The sequence below is a fragment of the Chiloscyllium plagiosum genome, chromosome 21, assembly GCF_004010195.1.
Source record: "Chiloscyllium plagiosum isolate BGI_BamShark_2017 chromosome 21, ASM401019v2, whole genome shotgun sequence".
NCBI classification, from domain to species: Eukaryota; Metazoa; Chordata; class Chondrichthyes; order Orectolobiformes; family Hemiscylliidae; genus Chiloscyllium; species Chiloscyllium plagiosum.
In genome coordinates this window covers 18,307,628-18,332,656 of record NC_057730.1, presented here as the reverse complement: position 1 = coordinate 18,332,656, position 25,029 = coordinate 18,307,628, and the positions used below count along the sequence as shown (strand labels likewise).

Sequence of the window (25,029 nt, the reverse complement as noted above, 5' to 3'; positions counted from 1 at the left end):
GTGAAATGAAATTTAATTCATGCAAGCTGGATTCAAGAGTGAACAGTAGAGGGGCCTGAGTGATCTGGGCTATGGTGATACTTGCGACAGAATCTGGCAAAAAAGTTATGCAGGGCTATCTTGACTTCAGGATCAACTCATTGCATCTTTACATATCCTTTGTGTAGCAAGGTGAGTTTCTCACTAGACAGCTGCAAGGTCCCGATGATGAGAGATTATACCTTGTCAAACACCTTATTAATGCTGCAACACACCTTACTGATATTCAGCTTCCTAACTCTCCCAAATGTCAATCAGTAGAGACTTCTCAATGTGCAAGTCAGAATGGGTACCTGGCAACTTCAGCTCCTCACTCTGTGCGGAGCCTTCATGATGCTTAGTATTAAGCAGAGTCTTGGGGCATGATCCATGACCACTGCTTACCCTCTCTCAGCCGTGATCAGCCAACTTTGGCATCTTACACTAGCCAACTTTGGCATCCGACACTTGCCAACCCCTCACAATCATCATGGTACCTCTTGGATCCGCTTACAGGCTGCTCTGACAGTCAATATTGAAAGACTGCTGTAAGGGCGCTTTACATGCAGGGACAGGCATAGTTTATGAACTGGACCAGGTTGCATCTCGGGGATGCTTGCTTGCTGTTTTAATGTTCACTAATGTAGCGCCTCACTGTATGCTCGCAGTGCCTAAGCATTTATAGAGTCATAGAGATGTACAGCATGGAAACAGACCCTTTGGTCCAACCTGTCCATGCCGACCAGATATCCCAACCCAATCTAGTCCCACCTGCCAGCACCCGGTCTATATCCCTCCAAACCCTTCCTATTCATATACCCATCCAAATGCCTCTTAAATGTTGCAATTGTACCAGCCTCCACCACATTCTCTGGCAGTTCATTCATTACATGTACCACCCGTTGCGTGAAAAAGTTGCCCCTTAGGTCTCTTTTATATCTTTCCCCTCTCGCCCTCCACTGGTCACACGCCTCCAGTCTGAAAAACAACCCTCCACCACCACTCTCTGTCTTCTACCTTTGAGCCAGTTCTGTATCCAAATGTTCCTATAAGAAAGGCAAGGTAGTGTGATCATGGAGGATTTCAATATGCAGATGGACTGGGAAAATCAGGTTGGTAGTGATTCCTAAGAAAAGGAATTTGTGGAATGTCTATGAGATGACGTTTGGAGCAACTTGTAGTGGACTCCGCTTGGGAACAGGCAGTTCTGGATTTAGTGATGTGTAATGAGGCAGGCTTGATAAGGGAGTTTAAGGTGAAGGAACCCTTAGGAGGCAGTGACCATAATATGATGGAATTTATTTTGCGAATTGAGAGAGAGAAGCTGGAATCGAATGTAATGGTATTACAATTGAATAAATGAACTACAGAGGCAGTAGGGAGGAGCTGGCCAGAATTGACTGGATGTGGAGGCTAGCAGGAGGGACAGTGGAACAGCAATGGTAGGAGTTTCTGGGACCAGTTCAGGAGACACAGCAAAAATCCTTCCAGAGGAAAAAGAAGCATTTTAAAGGGAAGTTAAAGCAAACATGGGTGACAAGGGAAGTCAGTGACTGTTTAAAAACAAAGGAGAAAACGTATAATGCAGCGAAGAGCAGTGGGAAGCCTACAAAGACCAACACAGGACAACTTAAAAGAAATAAGGATGGAGAAGATTAAATATGAGGGTAAGCTAGGCATAAATATAAAAGAAGATTGCAAGAGTTTCTTGAAATATGTAAAGGCAAAAAGTGGCAAAAGTTGACATAGGGCCACTGGAAATTGACACTGGAGAAGTAGTAATATGGAATAATAAATGGCTGAGGATCCGAATAAGTACTTTGCGTCAGTTTTCATGGTGGAAGACCTGAGTAACATTCCAAAAATGAGGGGGGCGCGTCACCAAGGAGAAGGTGCTCGAAACAACTGAAAGGTTTGAAAGTGGATAAATCATCTGGACCAGATGGACTACACCCCAGAGTTTTGAAAGAGATAGCTAAAGAATAGTGGAGGCGTTAGTGGTGATCTTCAGCAATCACGAGTCAGAGAGGGTCCCAGAGGACTGTAAAATCACTAATGTAACCCCTCTGTTTAAGAAGGGAGTGAGGCAAAATACAGAAACTTACAGGCTAATTAACCTGGCCTTGGTCGTTGGAACGATTTTGAAGTCTCTTGTGAAGGGTGAGATTTCTGAATACTTGAAAGTGTATGATAAAATAGGGCAAAATCAGCATGGTTTCATCAAGGGGAGGTTGTGCCTGACAAATCTGTTTGAATTCTTTTGAGGATGTAACGAGCATGTTATACAGAGGAGAGCCAATGGATGTTCAGAACGCCTTTGACAAGGTGCCGCACAGGAAGCTGCTGAGTAAGATAAGGGCCCATGGTGTTAGAAGCAAGGTACTAGCATAGAACATTGGCTGTCTGGCAGAAAGCAGAGAGTGAGGATAAAAGGGTCCTTCTCAGAATGGCAGCTGGTGATGAATGAATGGAGTTTTGCAAGGATCAGTATTGGAACCACAACTTTTCACTTTAAACACTAATGATCTAGATGAAGGAACTGAGAGCATTCTGGCTAAGTTTGTAGATGATGCTAAGATACATGGAGAGACAAGTAGTATTGGGGAGGCTGCAAAATGATTTAGGCCAGTTAGAGTGGTCAAAGAAATGGCAGATGGTGTACAACGTGGGAAAGTGTGAGATCATGCACTTTGGTAAGAAGATTAGAGGCATGAACTATTTTTTAAATGGAGAGAAAATTCGGAAATCTGAAGTGCAAAGGGACTTAGTCCAGGATTCTCTCAAGGTTAACTTGCAAGTTGAGTCAATGATGGAATTTATTTTGAGAGGGCTGGAATATAAAAGCAGGGATGTACTTCTGAGACTTTATAAGGGTCTGGTCAGACCACATGTAGACTCTTGTAAGCAAGTTTGGACCCCATATCTCAGGAAGGATGTACTGGCCCTGGAGTGGGTCCAGAGGAAGTTCACAAGAATGGTCCCAGGAATGAAAGACGTAACATACAATGAACTTTGAGTCTGTACTCAATAGAGTTTAGAAGGGTGGGGGGGGGGGGGTCTGATTGAAGCATACAGAGTACTGAAAGACCTGGATAGAGTGGACGTTGGGTAGATGTTTTCATTAGCAGGTGAGACTACTACCTGAGGGCATGCCTTGAGTAAAGGGAATACACTTCATAATGTAGCTGAGGAGAAACTTCTTCAGCCAGAGAGTGGTGAATGTATGGAATTCATTGTCACAGAAGACTATGGAGGCCTGGTCATTGAGTATATTTAAGACAGATCGGCTCTTGATGATAAAGGAGATCCAGGGTTATGGGGAGAAGGTGGGAGAATGGGGTTGAGCAGCTTATCAGCCATTATTGAATGGTCTAATCTCTGCTTCTGGGTCTTATGGTCCTTGACATTCCATGCCAGTTAACATATTGATGCTTCAGCCAGACACTAAGGTTATCGGTTTTGCCCTATTAATGTGCTGTTTTGTGCAGATGCAGACAGGTTGCTTTGCCATGCTTGTTGTTAGAAATCAGTAGTGAGTGTGGAGGGTCGAGAGAGAAAATAAATGCCTTGCTGGACAGCACAGAGGCATCAATCTCACACTTGCATCGCGTGCATCTTCCTGCGCAGCACAAATACTACACATTTATTCAACCAAATGGCCATCAGCCCCAAGTGTCCATTATGTTTAGGCATGCTATAAAATTTGTAGTTTGGTTTACTGTTTAGTCTGATCTTTTCTTTTAAATGTACTGTTTAGGTTAGAGGTTTGAGTAAGGAACGATGCATAAAGCTCACATTGAGAAAATAATGTAACTCATCATTCTGAATAATGGGACAAATATTTATCAAACTCCTGAATCCTCATGGTTCCCTGTTTTGGCACATGTCTGCTAAATAATACTTTGGCATTTGTATTAAATTATTAAATGACTGTTGGAAACCGATTCAATGGTCACTTTCAAAAAGGAATGGATGACCATATGAAAGGGGAAATTTCCAGGACACTGGTGGAAGAATGGGCTGGATTGGGACTAATTAAAGAGCTGGCACAGGCGCACTGGGCAAAATGGTCGTCTCCTGTGCTGCAAGATTCTGTGATATGCATAATGCAATGAATTACCTTTTCAACACAAGTTGGGTTAGTAAAATTTGATATTGTTTAAATATACCATTATGCACAGTGATATTTGAGAGGAACACTTTAATTAAATTGCAGATGGTCTGCTTATGCAAATAAATGCTAGTAATGGCAATGAATGATGCATTAGTGGCTTTTGTTGAAGCAGTCTCACTGTAATGTAGTCTTTACTCTATTAATTTACCTGGCCAAGGTTGACAGTTAAATAACAGTTTAGATTTTATTTGTGCAGTTGGTTTGGCTGCATTTGATACCTTTTTGTGTTTTTTATTTTGTTAATGACGTACCAAATAGAGAAAATATCCTTTACAGAGAAATTACAGCAACAATTTAATTTATAATATCCTTTAGTGGTGGATCAGAAATAGAAATTAAGACACTGCATCGGAATTATTTAGTGTGCTGCTGCGTTTTAATCAAAGTAAACTTGCATGTTTGTGGGCAGGGGGTTTGCAGTTTTCAGTTTCCTCTGTATTTTGATGACTCTTTCTTTTTTTTCTTCCTTTTGATAGACTGGAGCATTGCTGAGTGCATATGTTCAATTGTGTCACATTAGCACAGCATTGGCTGAGAAAACCTGGATCCAGCTCTTTCCAAGGCTATGGAAGATACTATCTGATAGGCAACAGCATGTGAGTGTTTGGACAAAACTGCTCAGTCCTGAAATTTTTACATTTAATTATTTTATGGTCATCATATTAATATAGTTTTTTTCAGGTTTAAAGAGGTGCTATTTTTATGTTTGTATAAAATAAATTGAGAAACCACAATCCAAAAATCCCCCAGGTGTAATATTTATTTGTGGTGTTGATGGAAGGATAAAAATTAGAACACTATGGGATAATATTCATGAGAAAGTGCTCCAGTTTAATGACCCATGAAAGTTGTCATCTGAGAATGAAGCACTTCCTCACCATTGATTTTCAACCTGAACCATGACCTTCTCTCCATCATAAGGTGGGGATGTTTTTGCTGATGATTGTACAATGTTCAGCACCATTCACATCTCCTCAGATACTAAATTTGTCCTTGTTCAAATGAAGCAAGGTCTGGACAGTATCCAGACTTGGGCTGACAAGTGGCAAGTAACCTTGGTCGCACACAAATGCGAGGCATTGACCATCTCCATAAGAGACAATCTAACCATCATCCCTTGACATTCAGTGGTGTTATCACTGAACCCCCCCGCCCCCCCCAGCATCAACATTCTTGGGTTTACCATTGACCAGAAGCTCAACTGGATTCGACACATTGACTACAAAAGCAGATCAAAGGCTCGCACTGCTGTGGCAAGTAACTCACTTCCTGACTCTCCAAAGTCTGTCCACTATATACAGGGCACAAATCAGGAGTGTGATGGAATACTCCCCACCTGCCTGGGTGGGTACAGCTCCAAAAGCACTAAAGAACATTGTCACCATCCCGATAAAGCAACCTGTTTCATTGGTACCATATCCGCAAGCATCCAGTCTCTTCACCACCGTTCAGTAGCAGCAATGTGTACAAGGTGCACTGCAGGAGTTCACCAAAGATCCTTGGACAGCAACATCCAAACCCATGACCGCTTCTAATTACAAGGACAAGAACTGCAGGTGCATGGGAACACAAGCCTGCAAGGTACCCTTCAAACTGCTAAGCATCCAGACTTGGAAATATATTGCTGATACTTCACTGTTGCTGGCTCAAAATCCTCGAGTTTTCCCCCCCACTGGCATTGTGGGTCAGCCTATAGTGTGTGAACTGTAGCGGTTCAAATGGCAGCTCACCACCACCACCACCTCGAGGGTAACTAGGGATGGGTAATAAACGCTAGCTAACCAACAACACCCATGTAGCATGAGCAAATTAAAAAAGAAGTGCTCAAGAACCTGAAGGTGAGAGAACTACCCACTGAATCATGATTCATGTAGGTATTGGGGGTGTTTAGAACAAAGGGGCATAGACCTAAAATTGAAAGTGAAAGGTTTAAAATGAAGACCAAGATTTTTTTTAATGTAGAGGCTTGTAATGCTGTAGAATACTAGAGTTAGTGATTGAAGCAGAGAGCATATTAGCAGTTAAGACTAAATTGTGCAGGGATTATACAGAAAGGGAAAAGAAAAGAGGATTTATGGATTTTGGTTCAAAGCAGACACATGTAATTAGGACTACTGTGGAGGAGAAACATGGACAGTTTGGACTGAAGAGTCTCTTCCTCCTTTGTAATTTCTATATAATATCTGGTGAGATCCATTAACTGAAGATGCAACCTGTCTCTTTCAAGAAGTGCAAATTATATTTCCCAAAAACCTGAAAATCAAAAGTCTGGATCCAAAGCCTTTTTTAAAACTGACTGTGATACATAACGGTATTGTCTTTTCCAACAAAAATAGAAAAATATATTTCAAAAGTAAATTTCAAAGAATTATTCCGACAAAACCTGTTAGCCTGTAGGTGTTTTATCATTCCCAGAAGTAGTAAAGTACTGCCATCACATGCAATTTCTCATATTATTGATCTTGAGGACTATCTCTCGAGGACTGAAGCTTTTCTTCCTCATTGTCTCTGATGTTGAATTTGAAAGAATTTTGTTTTAGAGGGCTTCGCTATAAAAGTATTTGAAAGTGTGACTCACTGCTAAAGTAATTTCTGTTTCAAGCCATGAATACTGCTGTGTTATAAGAATGAAGGAGTTTGTTGGAGGGACATGTGCAAAAAGAGTCGTTCTCAACATAATTGTAATGACCTTAGAAACATGGAACATGTAACTGTATAGCGCTAACTAGCTCACAAATATCTTTCAAGGATGGCAAGCTTGCATCTGTACTCGGTTTAGCCAACATGTGACTCTAGCCCCACATTTCCCAGAATTTACAACATGAGAACAAGTCAGTCAATCCAACTATAGGGCCATAAGAAGTAGAAACCAGAGTAGGCCATTTGGCCCCCTAAGCCTGCTCCACCACTCATTAGGATTGTGGCAGATCCGACATCCCTTGTATCCACTTCCTTGCTTTTTTCTGTGCGACCCTTGATTTACCTACTGATCAGGAATCTATGGATCTTAGCCTTAAATATACACAAGGACTGTGACCCCGCAAACTCTCTCTGATAAGGAATTCCAAAGACACAAATGTCTGAAAGAAGAAATTGCTCCTCGTCTGATTTAATTGATCTGTGCCTCTCTTCTTGTTCCATATGAACTTCTTCCCATTTCTGTGCTCTTCATCATTCATTCGTTCACTAACATGATTGAATCCTGATACTTTAATAAATTAGTCAGTCTAGAAAACCCAACACCATCACTGAAATAAAATAAAGAATTGCAGATGCTGAAAATCTGGGGAAAAAAAAAGAAATTGCTGGAGGAACTCAGCCAGTCAGCCAGCATCTGTGGAGAGAGAACAGAGTTAACATTTTGGTGTCCAGTGATCCTTCAGCAATTTCTCTTTGTGATCCACCAGCATCACTGCCGTTTTGTTCTGTTGACATTTTGTGTGCATTTTATAGTAGTAAAAAAATTTGGTGTTTTTAATTCAAGCTCTTAAATGTTGTGACAGTAGTTGCCAGAATGCATGTGATTTTAATTTTTATTTGTTCCTGACTTTAGTTTTAGAAATGTGGATGTGTCAAAGATCTTTTCTCCAAATGACTGCTATACTTTTGCATCTCAGGCTCTGGCAGGAGAGATAAGTCCTTTTCTCTGCAGCGGAAGTCATCAAGTGCAGAGAGACTGCCAACCAAGTGCTCTGAACTGTTTTGTTGAGGCGATGTCCCAGTGCGTCCCCCACATTTCAATCAGACCCTGTGTACTAAAGTATCTGGGCAAGACACACAACCTCTGGTTTCGATCCACATTGATGCTGGAGCACCAGGCTTTTGAAAAGGGATTGAGTCTTCAGATTAAACCACGTCAAACATCTGAATTCTATGAGCAAGAAAGCATTACTCCGCCTCCACAAGTAAGTGTTTTCTTTTGCCTCAACCAGGACTTGAATATCTTTAGTGCCTCCAAATGGGCAGAATGGGGAGTTACCTGACTGAAAGTGATACTGGTCCATGTTGGGTCAGGTCACCAAAATCCACATTGTAGTAAGATCGGTTTTAAGGAGCATCTTCAAGGCGAACAGAGAGCTGGAAAGGATTAGGAAAGCAAGTCCAAAACTGTGGAACCTAGGTAGCTGAATGGATGGTCGTCAAAGGTGGAGCAATTCAATAGACAATAGGTGCAGGAGTAGGCCATTCTGCCCTTTGAGCCTGCACCGCCATTCAATATGATCATGGCTGATCATTCCTAATCAGTATCCTCTTCCTGCCTTATCTCCATAACTCTTGATTCCACTATCTTTGAGAGCTCTATCCAACTATTTCTTAAATGAATTCAGAGACTGGGCCTCCACTGCCCTCTGGGGCAGAGCATTCCACACAGCCACCACTCTCTGGGTGAAGAAGTTTCTCCTCATCTCTGTCCTAAAATCCTGTCCTCTGTCCTTTGAATCCTGGCCCACCTGCCAGTGGGAACTGTCTCTTCCTGTTTCCTTGTCAAAACCCTCGGAACAACTCCGTGAAGTCTCCCCTTAACCTTCTCCGTCTGAGGAGAAAAGCTCTAGTTTTTTCAGTCCCTCCGTGGAACTGTAAGCCCGTCATCACTTCCTCCACTTTAATAAATCTCTTTCCAAGGCTTTGACGTCTTCCCTAGAATGTGGGCACAGTACTCCAACTCATGATGGGCAGTGATAGGCAAAGTTTTAGCACAATTTCTTTGGCTTTATGGATGATGCCTATTTTGTAAACTCAACGGATCCTGAACGCTTATATTTGAAAAGCCTACTGAATTCCTCTCGTCACCATCACAGAGATACGTGCCCTTGCTCCCCTCGGTATCTGAGTGCTTCTTAGAATTGTGCTGACATTCCCATTCTTGCTCAGCTTCCAGGAAGCACCACCAGAATTGCATGTGAGGATGTTAACATTAAGATATAATAAAGCTTGATCACAGTGCACCCATAGATAAATAGCCATCAGATGCTGCCTACCACAGCTCAACTTAATGCCATTGAGCTGAAATACCAGGCACTAGCTGGTTCTTGTAAGGTTGGACTCTATTCAGGAGGAAGATGATGAGAGGATGCTTCAGCCTTTCATATTAGAATCATAGAATCCCTACAGTGTGGAAGCAGACCATTCGGCCCATTACATCCACACTGCCCCTCTGAAGAGCTTCCCACCCAATCCTTGAAACCCCGCATTTCCCATGGTTAATCTATCTATCCTTGGACACCATGGGCAATTTAGCATGCCCTATCCTGCACATCTTTGGACTGTGACATTAGCCACCCTCCAATCCTCAGGAACCGACCCCGAATCTATCGAACTCTGGAAAATAATCACCAACGCATCCACGATTTCACGAGCCACCTCCTTCAGTACCCTGGGATGTAGACCATCAGGCCCCGGAGACTTATCAACCTTCAGACCTAACAGTCTCTCCAACACCAAATCCTGGCAAAGATAAATTCGCTTCAGGGAGATTGCTTGTGTCTTCCCCAGTGAACACAGATCTGAAGTACCCATTTAATTCTTCTGCCATTTCTTTGTTCCCTGTTTCTGTCTTCAAGGGCCCAATTTTTGTCCTAACCATTTTTTTGCCTTGCACATACCTAAAGAAGTTTTTACTATCCTCCTTTATATTATTGGCCAGTTTACCTTCTTACCTCATTTTTCCTCTGAGTATTTCCTTCTTAGTAATCCTCTGTTGTTCTTTAAAAGCTTCCCAGTCCTCAGTTTTCCCACTTATCTTTGCTATGTTATACTTTTTCTCTCTTAACTTTATCTGTTTCTTAACTTCCCTCGTCAGCCACGGCCGCCCATGCCTCCTCCTGGGATTGTTCTTCCTTATACACAGAAATATCCGCCATTGTTCCTCCACGGTCATCCCTGCTAAGGTATTGCACCATTGAACTTTGGCCAGCTCCTCCCTCGTAGCTCCATAGTTCCCTTTATTCAACAGAAGTACTGTCACTTCGGACTGTACCCTCTCCCTCTCAAATTGCAGATTGAAGCTTAATGTATTATGGTCACTACTTCCCAATGGCTCCTTCACTTCGAGGTCTCTGACCAATTCTGGTTCGTTACACAATACCAGATCCAGAATTGCCTTCTCCCTGGTCGGCTCCAGCACCAGCTGTTCTAAGAATCCATCTCTGAGGCACTCTACAAAGTCTCTTTCTTGAGGTCCAATACCATCCTGATTCTCCCAGTCTACCTGTATGTTAAAATCCCCCATAACAACTGGAGTAACATCTTTGCGACAGGCTCCTGATTCAACTTACATCCGACATCCAGACTACTGTTTGGGGACCTGTAGATGACTCCCAAGAGGGTCTTTTTACCCTTAGTATTTCGAAGCTCTATCCACACTGACTCTACATCTCCTGACTCTAGGACCCCCTGCGCAAGGGACTGAATATCGTCCCTTACCAACAAGGCCACCCCTCCCCCTCTGCCCATCAGTCTGTCCTTCCGATAGCACGTGTATCCTTGAATATTCATTTCCCAGGCCCGGTCCACTTGAAGCCACGTCTCAGTTATCCCCACAATATCGTATCTGCCAATTTCCAAAAGAGCCTCAAGCTCATCCATCTTATGTCTAATGCTTCGTGCATTCATGTATAGTATTTTTAATTTGTTACTGCTCTCACCCTTCCCATCAACCCCTATTTCACTCAACCTTACAGCATGATCCCTTTGAGTTTTCTGCTGCCTCATTGGTATAGTTGTCTTTCTTGACTTCTCTTGTTCTAACTTTCCCTTCAATTTCCTTTTTAAACATCGAGTTTGTCCTCTTTTCCCCCCCCCCGCTACTTAGTTTAAACGTAGCGGTGTTGCAGTAGAAAACCTGCCTGCCAGAATGCTGGTCCCTAACCTATTAAGGTGCAAACCGTCTCTTGTAGAATTTATGCTTACCACAAAATATACCCCAGTGATCCAAGAACTTAAATCCTTGCTTCCTGCACCAGTTCCCCAACCACACGTTCAAGTCCATTATCTCCCTGTTTCTGGCCACACCTGCCCGAGGAACTGGAAGCAAACCGGAGATAACCACCTTGGACTGAAGATGGCCAAGAAACCAGAATTAGAGAAGTGCAGAGCTCTTGAATGTTTGTGGGACTAGTAGAAATTGCAGAGAGGGTGGGATAAGGCCATGTACAAACGTAGAAAATCAGTAGAAGAATTTCAAAATCACAGAATTGCTTGTCTTGGCCAGACTATGCTAATGAACACAGGGCTGACAAGGGTATAGCATTGTGTGGATTATATATAAATATGAAATATATATGTAATTTTAATTTTGCAAAAGTTTTCTGTAGTCTGCAGGAATCGTGCTACAAAGGCTTGATTTGCAAGCAGGGCAATGGTGCAGAAATCAATAGTGGAATGTGTGAAATTGAGGAAGTGCAAGAGGCCAGAAATAGATGTGTGCATTCCTAAATGATTATTTTAAGTTCAGAAAAGAATCTGTCTTTTAATTTGGCTTTTCAGACTGAGTAATATAGTTCATTGATTTATTGGATTTTTTTTCAGTTGATAGCATGAGGGAGGATAAAGGGGAACCAGTGGATGTACTGGTGTGAAAGAGATGTTTCCTTTTGTTGAAAAATCTAGAACTGGGGGTTACGTTTTAAGAAGAGTTGGAGTGCCTATTTAAAGCAGGAGGAGAAGTTTTTCTGTCAAGTTTGTGAGCCTTTGTTTCCACCGTCCTTTGAGAGAAAGTTTTGAGGGTTTGAATGTTTTTAAGGCAGAGGTATAGATTTTTGATTAGCAAAGTGGTAAAAATTTATTTGGCAACGGTGTTGAATATTAGAATGTGGAGTTGAGGTTGCATTCAGATCAGCTATAATTACCTCGAATGGCAGAGTAAGTTTGAGGTACTGAGTGGCGTATGTCTGCTGCAACTCCGTAGCAAGGGGAAAATGAGGTGTATTTATTTTATTGCATTTACTTTTCTGTTTGCCTGCTAGTGTAAAATCAATATCTGAGCACACAGGATTTGTCACATTATTGTGAATAGCTATCTTGAACATTTGGTGAATAGGCTGAGAATTGAAAATTACCTGTCAAGAGGAATATGATGTGAAATACAGCAGTATCACAAGGAGTATGATGTATGCAAGGATGCTTGGACCAAAGCTGAAACAGTAACTGATATCCTTTTTTTTTTCTCTCTCTCTCTTTTCCCCCCCCCCCCCCAACAACAATTGAGCTGCAATGTCAAGAACAGATTCTACCCTTTTACTGAGGATAGAATAAGCACTCAGACCATTTGGCCCATCATGCCTGTGGGATCTTTGAAATGAAAAAAAAAACAAAGAACTGTAGATGCTGGAAATCTGAAACAAAAGCAGGAATGGCTGGGGAAACTCAACAGGTCTTGCAGCATCCTCCTTCAGAGCTGGGATCACAGAACCCAAAATGTTAACTGTTTTCTCTCCAAAGATGCTGCTCGACTTGCTGGGTTTCTCCAGCGATTCCTGTTTTTGTTTCATCTTTGAAATGAATGTGGAGTGGTAATAACTGGTACAGTTGAATATAGTGTTCCACAGATTTAGCTTAAATCCTGTCAGTAAGACCAAACATCAGGAGCTTTCTATGTATGAATGGCGAACTTAGTCCTGACTCATGGAGGCTAGTGGGATGAAATCCTCCTGGTTTCAAGCATGACTACTTTGTACAAAAGCACAACCAAAGAGCAGACATTTGTTCTGCATTGCAGTAGCTGCCCTCATGTGCTGGTCTTAAATTGGTGTCCTTTTGTTTTCATGAAATACATGTGAACATGCTTTAATTCTATTAAGAATATGAAAGGATCTCTTGAGGGAAATTTATGTCTGAAAACATAGTGGTCTTTTGGTTCATGATCTCTCCCTCTGTTGTTTGGTGTCACCCCCAATTTGATGCTCAAAAGCATCTTGACTGAAGACAGTTGCATTTGATTTTATTTAGTGTGCATGTTATTACTGAGTTTTTATGGTGACTTGGGGATGGTGGAATCTGGACCCTGATACATTTAACTCCATTGTGCCTTGTCACTTTCTTTGTATCAATTCTGTTGTCTTTGCTATTGACTTAATAGCAGTGGACAAAATGTTTCCTTCCTCTGTTACCGTTTACTATCTATTTTCTAGTTTAACTCTAAATTTCATTTATCACCTGACTTCATTATCTTCTTCCTAAAGTGCTCTTTATATGTTTCATTGCTATTCATTTTTCTCTGGTTTACGTGACATGACACTGAAAAGCTGTGTGATCTGTGGAAAAGTGAGCACCAATTAATAACTACTTTGTTTCTATCCATTTTCACCTAGTGTTGCTTCTTAAGCCATTCCATATTTGTTGTAAATGTAGTGAACATGTTGGGAGTTACCCAATCAGGTGGCTGAAAGATGGAATTATGGGTACCACTTGTAATGTTACCCAAGAGAAAAATAACATGGTTTCAAACTAATCTACCAATTTTAGTAATTGCAAAGATTTTGTTACATAATTTTCTTTTGTCAGGCCATTAGTCAGATAAGATTTGCTAAGATGGTAGCATGCCAGGAACTATGGGAATTGTTTTTCTGAGAGCAGAAAACGTAACAGGCATATTTGGTAGAGATGCTCAAAACTGTAAGGTATTTTGGAGTAGATAAGGAGGTTAAATACCTCAATTTAACTAGTAGAGTGATGTGAAGTAGTTTTAGCACAGTGAGTTATTGTGACAAATGCAGTGCCAGAAAGAGTTGGAAGCAGATTCTGGTTTAACTTTCAAAAGGGAATTAGATAAATCCTTGAAAAGGAAACATTTCGAGAGTGATAGTGAACATTGCAAGTGAGAAAAAAGATAGTCACCATATTCTCGGAGATCCATAGGGTTACTCTCTCTCACTTCTCACACACTGACCTCAGACTTGAAATCCACACAGAGTCAAAGCTAGTTTCAAACTGGCAGCAGCCACAACACAGATTCATTTAGACAATGGAACACAGGTTTCTGCAACCAGTGGACATGAATTTATTTCACAAGGGAACACACAATTTTCACACAAAATAGCCACTTCCTTTGATTCTATAATTAGAATTATTTTTTTCTCTCCGTATAGCATGTTGCACATTACCAACTTAATGCCTTTGATTTTTTTTTTGCAGGAATGATTTATAATTACACTACTGGTTTAATTATGTTTACAGGAAATTTTGGATTCACTGGCTGAATTGTACTCCCTATTACAAGAGGAGGATATGTGGGCTGGCCTTTGGCAAAAACGGTGCAAGTTTCCTGAGACTGCTACAGCAATCGCCTATGAGCAACATGGTTTCTTTGAGCAAGTATGCCTGTCTGTTAGACACTATCAAACGTCTTGGGATTGTTCTATGTCTCAAACAGTTGAGATGTCTGCTTTCATTTCACAGTTAATGCTTTCTGAACTCTGCCTAATGCATACTAATGACTTGTTCAGGTATCCTGATTTGGGTTGCAATTTTCTCATAGTAAACCTAGGGGAGTGGTCTTGGTAAAGAAATACCAATCGTGAAAGTTGGTAGTCAGGGCAAGTTTTTTGTTTGCCAATGGATAATCAGTAGTTTTCCCTAACAACCCACTGATGGGTGTGCTGTCTGCAAGCAGGGAACAGGTCATTTTAAACGTAAGATGCGGAGTTTTTTCCCCTCGCAGATTCCCCCAATTCATATGCCAAATGTGGCTATTCAGGAAGATGACAACCATTGAATTCCCATGGTTTTAAAAAAAGAGTCCGAACTCTGATATTGTGGAGACCATTCTTGCAGCAACAGAGTGCAAGAGAAAATGTGTGTATATTCACTCTATCTTTACAAATGTGTGCACATGGTCTTCAGCACATTTGACTTTCAGCATGTTTTTAGCTTAAGTAGTGTGGGAAGCTGGGCAAATGAGCAAAAGGATAGTCACCATAGTCCCAGAGAACCATAGGGTTACCCTCTCATAGAGAGAGATGACTGGTGGTTGTTTCATCTGAGTGTCACCACACCTTTGGTGCTGGGAGAGGTTGAGAAAAAGAATCGTTCATCTTACCTTTTGCCAGTGCTTGCAAATTGAGCAATGCCATGCTTATTTTTTGCTCCTTTTTAGATTTTTTTAATATTGGTTTGCAACCATAGCCTTGAAGTAATCAAGCCTATATTTCTGTGAAGGCACAAGAAACTTATGAGAAGGCAATGGATAAAGCCAGAAAAGAGAATGAAAGAAATAATGCGTCACCTGCCATTTTTCCAGAGTATCAGCTGTGGGAGGATCACTGGAATCGGTAAGTGCATTAAATTCCTAGCTGGCATGAAGATTTTAAACAGCAACACTGTCTAATGCAGTTTGTTTCTCATACCCAAAACATTAGCTGTCTTCCTCCCTGGGCTCAGAGTTGCTCTGCTTGGATACTTGTTACTTATATTAGATTACTTAGATTACTTACAGTGTGGAAACAGGCCCTTCGGCCCAACAAGTCCACACCGACCCGCCGAAACGCAACCCACCCAGACCCATTCCCCAACAGCTAGCACTATGGGCAATTTAGCATGGCCAATTCACCTAACCTGCACATTTTTTGGATTGTGGGAGGAAACCGGAGCACCCGGAGGTCAGTTACAGTGGTGTCTTTTAATCGTGCAGCCCAGTGTTACACGAAACCTTTCCCAAATCCCTGTTTGCATTCAGTTGGAGAATCATGTTCAAAGCTTGACATGAAACCTTTAGCAAAGATGGCAAGATTTGGTGTGGGTATGGAGTGGGTTTACTAGGATGATCTGAGATGAGGCAATTCATTTATGCGGAGAGGTTTTGAGAAGCTGGGATTGTAACTTGGCAAGATTATGGGGTCAAGGCGGGGTTTGTAGATTACTAATTACTGCTAGTTTTGAAGGGTCACTGGACCTGAAACATAAACTCTGCTTTCTTCCCATAGATGCAGCCAGACCTGCTGAGTTTCTCCAGCAATTTGTTTTTGTTTCAGATTTCTGGCATTTCGGTTTGTGGACGAAACAGATTGCTCAATTGAAGAGCCGTCATATAAATAAGGGACCAAATGGCCTCTTAATGTGCTCTAAGTTTCTTTAAATGTGATGTTCTCCCAACACTTTTGGAAACCAAATTCCTCACTAGCATCACAAGATATACACCAATGATTTCATTCATTGTATTCAACAAAGGCACAGCTCATATTGGAAAAGATGTTAAATAGATTGATTTTTATGAAGCCAATCAATGATACTACCTTCTCATGAACCTAATTTACTTGTTGCCCTTATTCTGTTTCGCAATCAACAGCTGCTCAAAGGAACTGAATCAGTGGGAAGCACTGACTGAGTATGGTCAGTCTAAAGGCCATGTTAATCCTTATCTGGTATTGGAATGTGCTTGGAGAGTCTCTAACTGGGCTGCTATGAAAGAAGCACTGGTACAGGTAAGCAACTTTTGTAATAGATGCACCAGTTTATGTTCTGTAATAATTAATATTTCAAATCCTTTCTGTTTTTCCTTTAATTACCATAATTTTACTTTCAAAATATCTATCCTAATGTGGCTCTACTTTGCTTTCAACAATTGTACCTTCGTGAATAGTTCTGCTAAAGCAGTGTGGATGGGTCAAGTGCTACTTTATATAGTCTTAGGTTGGCTGTTGGTATTAAATGCAATTTTGTTTACATTAAATAATTCTTATTAAATTATTTGGTTATTTAATATGAACACTCTAATTCTACATCCATCGTTTGTACAGACTCTGAGAGTCCCTTGTCTCAAGTCTGAAAATTCAACACTTTCTACTTGCAATTTTTGGGAAACCTCCCTCGCTGAAAGGGTGAGGTTGCTTATTGCCAGTGCTAAGAGGCCAAATGTTTCTGCCAATCTGCACATATTCTTAGACCTAAGAGGTGAATATTCCTTCAGAGTGTCTGTCTTCTGTTTCTAGTAGAGGAGATTGGTAATTGTGTATAATTCTCTACTTAATGGCAAGACCCTCATACTTGGCAGAGAGATTTTTGCACCTGCTGGCCACCCGACTGAGTTTAAAAAATATCTCTTGACAAAATGCCTGTTGGGTGACTGGTGTGACCTGAACCATGTAGAGAAAAGCTCTGACTTTGTGCTAACTGCACTCTGGCGATAGCTTGTTTTCAATTGGAAAGCTGGTCCAGAGATCAATTGCAGCATTGAACCAATTTCCTTTTATTTCTATAACCGAGTACAGATATTCCACCCTCAGTATTTCTCTCAGAACTGCTGAATAGTCAGTGTTGTGCTGTCAAACGTGGAAATCTTCTGTCCTAAAGGAGGATTATATTCCCAAATGCTCTATTCCTCATCTGATAACTGATTGCATTTAGTTTTGCTTTATTGTATTTATGGATCAGCTGTTGAATAATTGCATGAGCATCTGCTTGTTACTAATTTGTTGTTTATCATGGTTCCAATATCTGAGAAATAAAGCACAGTTTCTCAAAGAAAACACATTTTAAGACTTTTGAAGTGGAGCAGCAACTGATTTTGAAAAATTAATTTATTCATGTGATATGGGCATTGTTGACAAGCCCAGCATTTATTGCTGTTTCCCTTGTGCATTGGCGATGTTTAACAAAGAACAGTACACTCTGTGCCACATGTTGTTATTAATGACAGGAGAGATAAACAGCACATGTTCACAATATTATTAACAGTGGATGCATACTTCTGTAAATATATATTTTCTTTTAATTTTTATGATTGCACGTTCAGAACAAAGCCAAGAGCTTTTGCACAAAAAGTCTTCAGCTCCTGCTGTTCATTCAGCCTCTTCAGCATCGCATCCATTAGTTCTTGGGGGGGTTACATTTCATCAGCTCTAGCCTATGGCAGCTGGTGTGTTTTATTACAACTGATGAGAACTGACTCGTAATAACTTGGCATGTTGCTAAAATCATTTTGAAAATATTCTGATGTTCTGTTATTTAAGGAGACTGCAGTTAGTTCTTTTTCAGAAAGTTCGGGGTACCTTATTATCCCCAGCAGCATTCATCCAAAGATGGTCTTTGGAACCGTGGTGTTTGGTTCTAAGAAGAACTTGTACTACTGCAGCAAAAACTTCAATCATTTAGTTTTTTGCATAGACATGCTAGAACAGTTGTCTTTACTTGTCTATGGATCATCTGTATCCTTTATTTGTTCTATTAACCTAGCTCATCCCAATCAAACAATCCTTCATGTTTTGTGCGATTCCAAACTACTTTCCAATGTATTTAACCCCTCTATCTTTCAAAATATATTTGGGGCAGTTTCAACTGAGCATTCAGTTGGAATTTACATGAGATCAGGTGGGATGTCAGTGTTATATGTTGTGCAATATCTTTCTCCAATAACTTCAACCAGATTTCCACTACCCCCTCAGAACAAATACTTTCTGACATGCTCCTGAACAGCCTAGCTCTAACTTTAAGTTTCAGTATGGATTCCCTCATGAGTGGAAATTTTTTGTATTCACCCTATCAAATTCTTCGATCATGTCAAATGCTGTAGTTAAATCACCTTCATCTTCCATACGAAATGAAAATGCTAGGTTTGTATTCAAGTCTATGCACATAATTTAACCTTTTTACCTCCTGTATCATTTTAATAAATCTCCACTGCATCAGCTCCAAGGTCATATCCTCCCTGAGGTGCGGTGTCCAGAAGTGAATGCATTACTCCAAAATGTGGTATAACCAATGCACTTTATGACACCAGCATAACTCCACTGTCTTTGTATGTTATTGTGTAGAGGCAGCTAAGTACATTACCACTTGCAATAGATTTCAATTTTGAGAGTATGGGGACCTTTGAAACCTGCTACAAAAATATTTCAATGAAATTATTTTGCTTTCAAGGTATTGCATCTGTATATACATGTGTGCCCATTTGTCATTGCTTATTTTATGTATCTTGTGCCTGGAGCCTAGAAGTCTAATACTCCTGAGAATGCTGTAGCATCCTCCTGTGGGTTCTAAATTTAGTCCTTCACGTAGCTTTGTTCCCATACGCTTCAACCTCTCCAGTTATGTAATTTAGAAGTTTCTCATGTGTAACAGTGTCTTAACCCCAGTAGTGTCTGATTTTAATCCGTTGTATTTCAGTAATCTAAGTGGAGAAAGTATATATAAAGAGTTCCCCTTGGACTGACTGCTATGTATTGGCCATTTGCATAGGTATTCCTTTTCCCTTTTGCTCAGTTTAATATTGAGATATGTCAGAATCAAACATTTTTAAAGGCAAAAGATAAGCGTCATATTTGGGAGCAATTTGTTTGAGTCAAGAAGAATCATTCAGTTGCCATCACTTAAGAAGCCTTGTCCATGCAATTTTAGTTTTCTCCCTCTCTCTCATCCATTTGCCATTGGTGTTTGTTATGTGAAGCATGACACATTTAAAGATCAATGAAGATCCTGCAAGACCGATAACCTTGCTGCCACATAATTGCAGCATTATGGAATCATACTAGTATGGCCTATCATACTGTTTGGCCTATCATACTGTTTGTTGGAACTGTTGTTTAGTCCCTGTTTTTATCACCTTTGAAGTATATTTCAAATTCCTTTCTGAAAGTTACTTTTTAATCAACCAAGATCCTTTTCCACAAGAAGTGCATTCCAGCTCTTAACCGCACAAAGAAATGTTCTTCTCCCCTTTCGACAATTATCTGAAATTTGAAGCCTCTGTTTATTAACCCTCCAGTGGAGGGAAATGATTTCTTAGTATTTACCCCACTATATTCCCCCCTCCTTTTGATGGGCTTTGAGAGTACACAGAATGCAGCAGACTTGTCAGTTACCATTTTTGGCAAAGGAACTTGAACATTTTCAAACAAATAATATTGCTGCTGTGGCTGGAGGCTTGTATAGTCACACAAAAGCAACTTGAAGGGCTCTGATTTTCTTTGAAAACATAATGCAGAATGTAGTTCAAATCTCTTCTCTCCTAAATAAGTTTTCACTTTGTTAGGGTCTATAGTCTGAAAGTGCCATATGTTATTTTAAGTTTTATATCTGCATTGACCATCTTTGTAAGGAGGAAATGCTGTGGTGAGCTCAGTGATCCTTTTAAAACACTTCAGGTGGAGCTGAGTTGCCCAAAGGAAATGGCATGGAAAGTCAACATGTACCGAGGCTACTTGGCTATTTGTCACCCTGAAGAACAGCAGCTCAACTTTATCGAACGTCTGGTAGAGATGGCCAGCAGTCTCGCAATCCGTGAATGGCGGAGACTCCCACACATTGTGTCTCATGTCCATACGCCATTGCTTCAGGTGAGTGTGCCATGCTGACATCACTGGGATTTGGCAGTTCACAGCAATGTGATAAACTTGTAAATCTCTGTGTATGTGCAGAAATCAGTGTGGACTCGATGGGCCGAATGGCTTGCTCCCACACTGTAGGGATTCTGTGATAAGAAATAGGAGCAGGAACTGGCCATTTGGTCCCCTCAAACCTACCCAGCTGTTAAGCAAGATCATGGTTAATCTGTTCCTGCTCACAACTCCTCTTTCATGCCAGCTCAGTATAGCCAACTGATATTCCAAAAATCTATTTACCTTCATTTTAAACATGAATGCTTGCTTACTTTTAGTGATCAAGTCTCCACGAATAAATTCCTTTGCATCTATTTTAAATGTGTACCTCGTTATTTTGCAACTATATCCCCTAATTCAAGATTCCCCCACTATTGGAAACATCTCAAAATCTAACCAGTCAAGCCTCCTCAGAACTTCAACACTTCAATGAGATCACCCCTCATTCTTTTGAACATTAGTGAATAAAGTTCTAACCTTTTGAGCTGTTCTTGATAAGTCAGCTCATCCATTCCAGGAATCAGATGAGTGAATCTCTTTTGAACAGCCCCAACGCCAGTAATTTTTAAAATTTAAATCATGGGAGGAGGGTGTCACTGGCTAAGTCAGCATTTATTGCCTGTTCCTAATAGCCCAGAGAGCAGTTAACAGTGAGCCACATTGCTGCGGTTGTCACATGTAGGTCAGACCAGGTAAGGATGGCAGTTTCCTTCCTTAAAGGACATTAACCAGATGGGTTTTTCCAACAATTGGCAATGGATTGATGGTTATCATTAGACTCTTAATGCTAGATTTGTATTGATTTCAAATCTCACCATCTGCCATGGCAGAATTCAAACCCAGATCCCCAGAACATTCCTTTGGTCTCTGGATAGTCCAGCGATAATACCACTAGACCATCACTGTCCCCTTTATCCTTCCATAAATATGGTAGCAAAACTTTAACTTTGTTTGCTCTGGACTGGTGGCCGTGTTGAACAGCAAATTCCAAGATCATCTTAATTTAAGATAGACATTAAAAGTTATTGGATTTAGATTTGAATATTGTCATTTAATATTTACCTTGAATATACGTAAATCAAAACTGTTAGAATGTAATTGATTTGATTTGAATAAATAGACAGTTCTTTGTGTGCAGTTTATAGGAGATTTAGCCATCAAACTTTATATTTGAAGGACTCCATCAGGAAGTTGCCAGCATTTGTTATAATTGTAATTGTTAACGTTTTCAGTTATTATAGTAGTTTCAAAAGGATTAAAAGACATGTATCCAGCAGCTCCAGTGTTGTATCTTTGACAGGTTTAAGATGCCACATGTTGCCACATGCTATATATGTGCTGTTAACATATAAGCATGTTCAGTGATAACTTTTACTATTCATTGTGCGTGCCTTTGAATTGGATTGTTTACAACACTTCAGGCGTGCTACAAATTCTCTCACTCTACTTGGTAAATCTATATTTACGGTTGACATTAGAATGGAATGCATCTTTTCATTGGAACTTAATGTTGATGGAATTTTGTTCAAATTGTAGGCGGCTCAGCAAATTATTGAACTGCAGGAAGCTGCTCAAATAAATGCTGGTTTACAGCCTGCCAATTTGGGGAGGAATACAAGTTTACATGACATGAAGACTGTGGTGAAAACTTGGCGGAATCGTTTGCCCATTGTGTCCGATGATCTTTCTCACTGGAGCAGCATCTTCATGTGGAGACAACATCATTATCAAGGTATGACCTGATATACCTGCCAACATGCATTTTTATGTAAGGATATGTTACTTGTGTATGTTAATGGTGCATTGTGATGATACTTGTGCATTTCTGAGTTCTAAAATACTGATGTATCTGTGTAGGCTTCAGCAACTTTTCAGTGAATGTATGCCCTTAGATTTTGGTGTAAGAATAAGCTATTTGTATTAGAGATAGTTAATGGAATTGATAGGGTAAACAGATTGACTGACTGGGGCTAGGAATCTAGATCGCGAGGAGTTAACCTTAAAATTAAAGCAAGACTGACCAGTGGTGATATAAGGAAGCACTTCCCATGAAAGCATCATGGAAGCCTAGGACTGTAATCCCCTAAAATGCTGTTTTGGTATGTCAGTTGAGAATTTCCAGGCTGGAAAAGTTGAGAGGTTTGAGGTACAAATGGAATAATCTAACTGGGTGGCTGAACAGGCTCAAACAGGCCCTGCATTCAGCCAATAGGAAATTGATAGGTTAATTCATATATTATATGATATGTACACCACAGAACTGGGCAATTAAATCCAACAAGTCTATCGTTTTAAGCATGCATGCATGGATCATATTTAAAACCCATTTAGGAATCAGCTCTTGTTTTCCAAAAGATAAATGTAATCAGATTGAATAGTTCACAAGTCGGCGCAACAACGAGGGCCGAAGGGCCTGTTCTGTGCTGTATTGTTCTTTTTTTAGATTTTTTTTTAGATTACATTACAGTGTGGAAACAGCCCTTCGGCCCAACAAGTCCACACCGACCCGCCGAAGCGAAACTCACCCAGACCCCTACATTTACCCCTTACCTAACACTACGGGCAATTTAGTATGGCCAATTCACCTGGCTCTGCACATCTTTGGACTGTGGGAAGAAACCGGAGCACCCGGAGGAAACCCACGCAGGCACGGGGAGAACGTGCAAACTCCACACAGTCAGTCGCCTGAGGCGGGAATTGTGCCACCGTGCCGCCCATGTTCTAGTTTTTGTTTTTGGCAAGATTAAAACAAATGTGGTGTTATACATTTTAGTTAGCTATTGGAATTGTGATCCATGCTCTGAAATTCCGTCTCCAAACCCATCTGCATCTCACTGGCCTGAAGCGTTAGCAGAGCAAAATATGGGCTAATGATGGTGAAGCTATTGCCATTCTCCATCATTGGAATGCTGAGGGACAAGGCAAATTTGAGAATTGTGTGTAAATCAGAAGTTATGGTGGGTCAACTTAAACCAATAATTCAGCTATTGGGACAAAAATGACTTGGTTATCATATGTAGTATACATTACAAAGATTAAAATTGTTGTGCTGTTGATGATTTAAGAACTTAAGCCCTAGATTTGAGACGTTATTTATTTAATTTTATAAGAAATTAATTAATCTGGTTATTAAGATAATTGTAATAAATTGACGTTGATTTTCAAATTTTTAGTCTAATTTTGAATAAAATGTGCCGTACAATAGCTCATTTAGCCTATACAACACGTTTATTTAGCTTTCAAAGTTCAGTATTTTTGGAAGAAAATGGAATTTGTTTAATCAGTACACAAGCAAAAATGGTGATTGAGTTGAACAAACTGACTTGGAGCTTGTTCTTGTGTTAACCCATATGTGGCCTGCCATTGTAAAAAGGAAGGACAAGTTTGCATTTGTGTATTGCTCTTTTCATAACCTCAGCACATCCCAAGAACAAGACTAAAGCTCCAAGGTACTTAACTGGGAGTAGTACTAATATGTAGGGAACACCAAACTAAATGCTACCATTTTATTTCTGATTTGGTGGAAAACAAGTTTGCACACTAACAAACTAATGTAGGGCTTAGTTTTATTTTTGTACTAAGCACTGGGCTCTTGGCTCAGCTGGAGTAGTTTAGGCAGGTGCTTATTGGGAATGAATGTCCTGTACAAGGATGTTTGAAAGTATGATGGTGAGATAGCCTATTTTTATAGCCAACAGAGCAGGTACAAGATTAAGGAATAGGTCAATATTCATGTTCGTTGAAGATGAGCTATGTGGCAGGATACAGTGGAATTGTGGGGGTGATGTGGAAAAGGAAGAACCAGGGAAAAGTTACAGAATAAATTAAAGACTTTCCCTTTCCATGCAAAGGGTTGCGGGGTGGGGTGAAGATTTCTAAAACTGATATTGATGTTGGTGCCCAAAGATATTCGGGGTTACAAAGCCAAGGTGTGTAGATGGAGTCAAGATACTTATCGACCGCATCTCGTTAAACGGCAGAATAGGGTTGAATAGCATACTCCTGTTCTTATGTTTTTCTCATTTAAGCAAATAATGTTGCAGAACAGTTATCTGTCCCTCCTTACAAAAATTAAATAGTAAAAAACTTTGCAGTAAGATTTGAAGCTGTAATTTAATAGAGTTTAACCATAGCGCACTCCAGGAAATTTGCTATTTTTCGCATTTCCATTCGTTTCAGTGGGACGAACTGCAGCTGATCTTACAAAACTGAAAGCAGGTATGGAACAAATGAGTTTGTAAAATCAAAATGACCTTGGGTTTGAAGTCATTTAATGTTGAAATGTTTGTGAATACTTGCAGGAGTTACACTCACCTCATGGTAAAACCTGCTAAAACTCAAAACATTTCCATGTGCGTCACCATTTCTCTTTGCTACAATCTTATAAGATCGACCTGCTCTGTAAATTGGATATCCTAATCAAGGGACAAGATTCAATTTTAATTTTGTAAATCTGAACTTCAGAGTGAGTTGTTAGTCTAGCTTTGAATGCAATACTGTTTTATTTTCATAGATATATTGGAGTTTCAC

General features: G+C 40.3%; 1 protein-coding gene across 1 annotated transcript in view; it reads left to right on the top strand.

Annotated features, from left to right (window-relative positions):
* LOC122560430 (transformation/transcription domain-associated protein) overlaps positions 1–25,029 on the top strand; it is a 210,421-nt gene that overhangs the window by 131,844 nt on the left and 53,548 nt on the right. The window contains exons 53-60 of the mRNA XM_043711063.1: positions 4,669–4,788; positions 7,810–8,097; positions 14,366–14,503; positions 15,347–15,459; positions 16,473–16,608; positions 20,266–20,457; positions 22,036–22,231; positions 24,679–24,717. Of these exons, the coding sequence (XP_043566998.1) occupies positions 4,669–4,788; positions 7,810–8,097; positions 14,366–14,503; positions 15,347–15,459; positions 16,473–16,608; positions 20,266–20,457; positions 22,036–22,231; positions 24,679–24,717 (1,222 nt within the window). The remainder of the gene's footprint in view (positions 1–4,668; positions 4,789–7,809; positions 8,098–14,365; positions 14,504–15,346; positions 15,460–16,472; positions 16,609–20,265; positions 20,458–22,035; positions 22,232–24,678; positions 24,718–25,029) is intronic.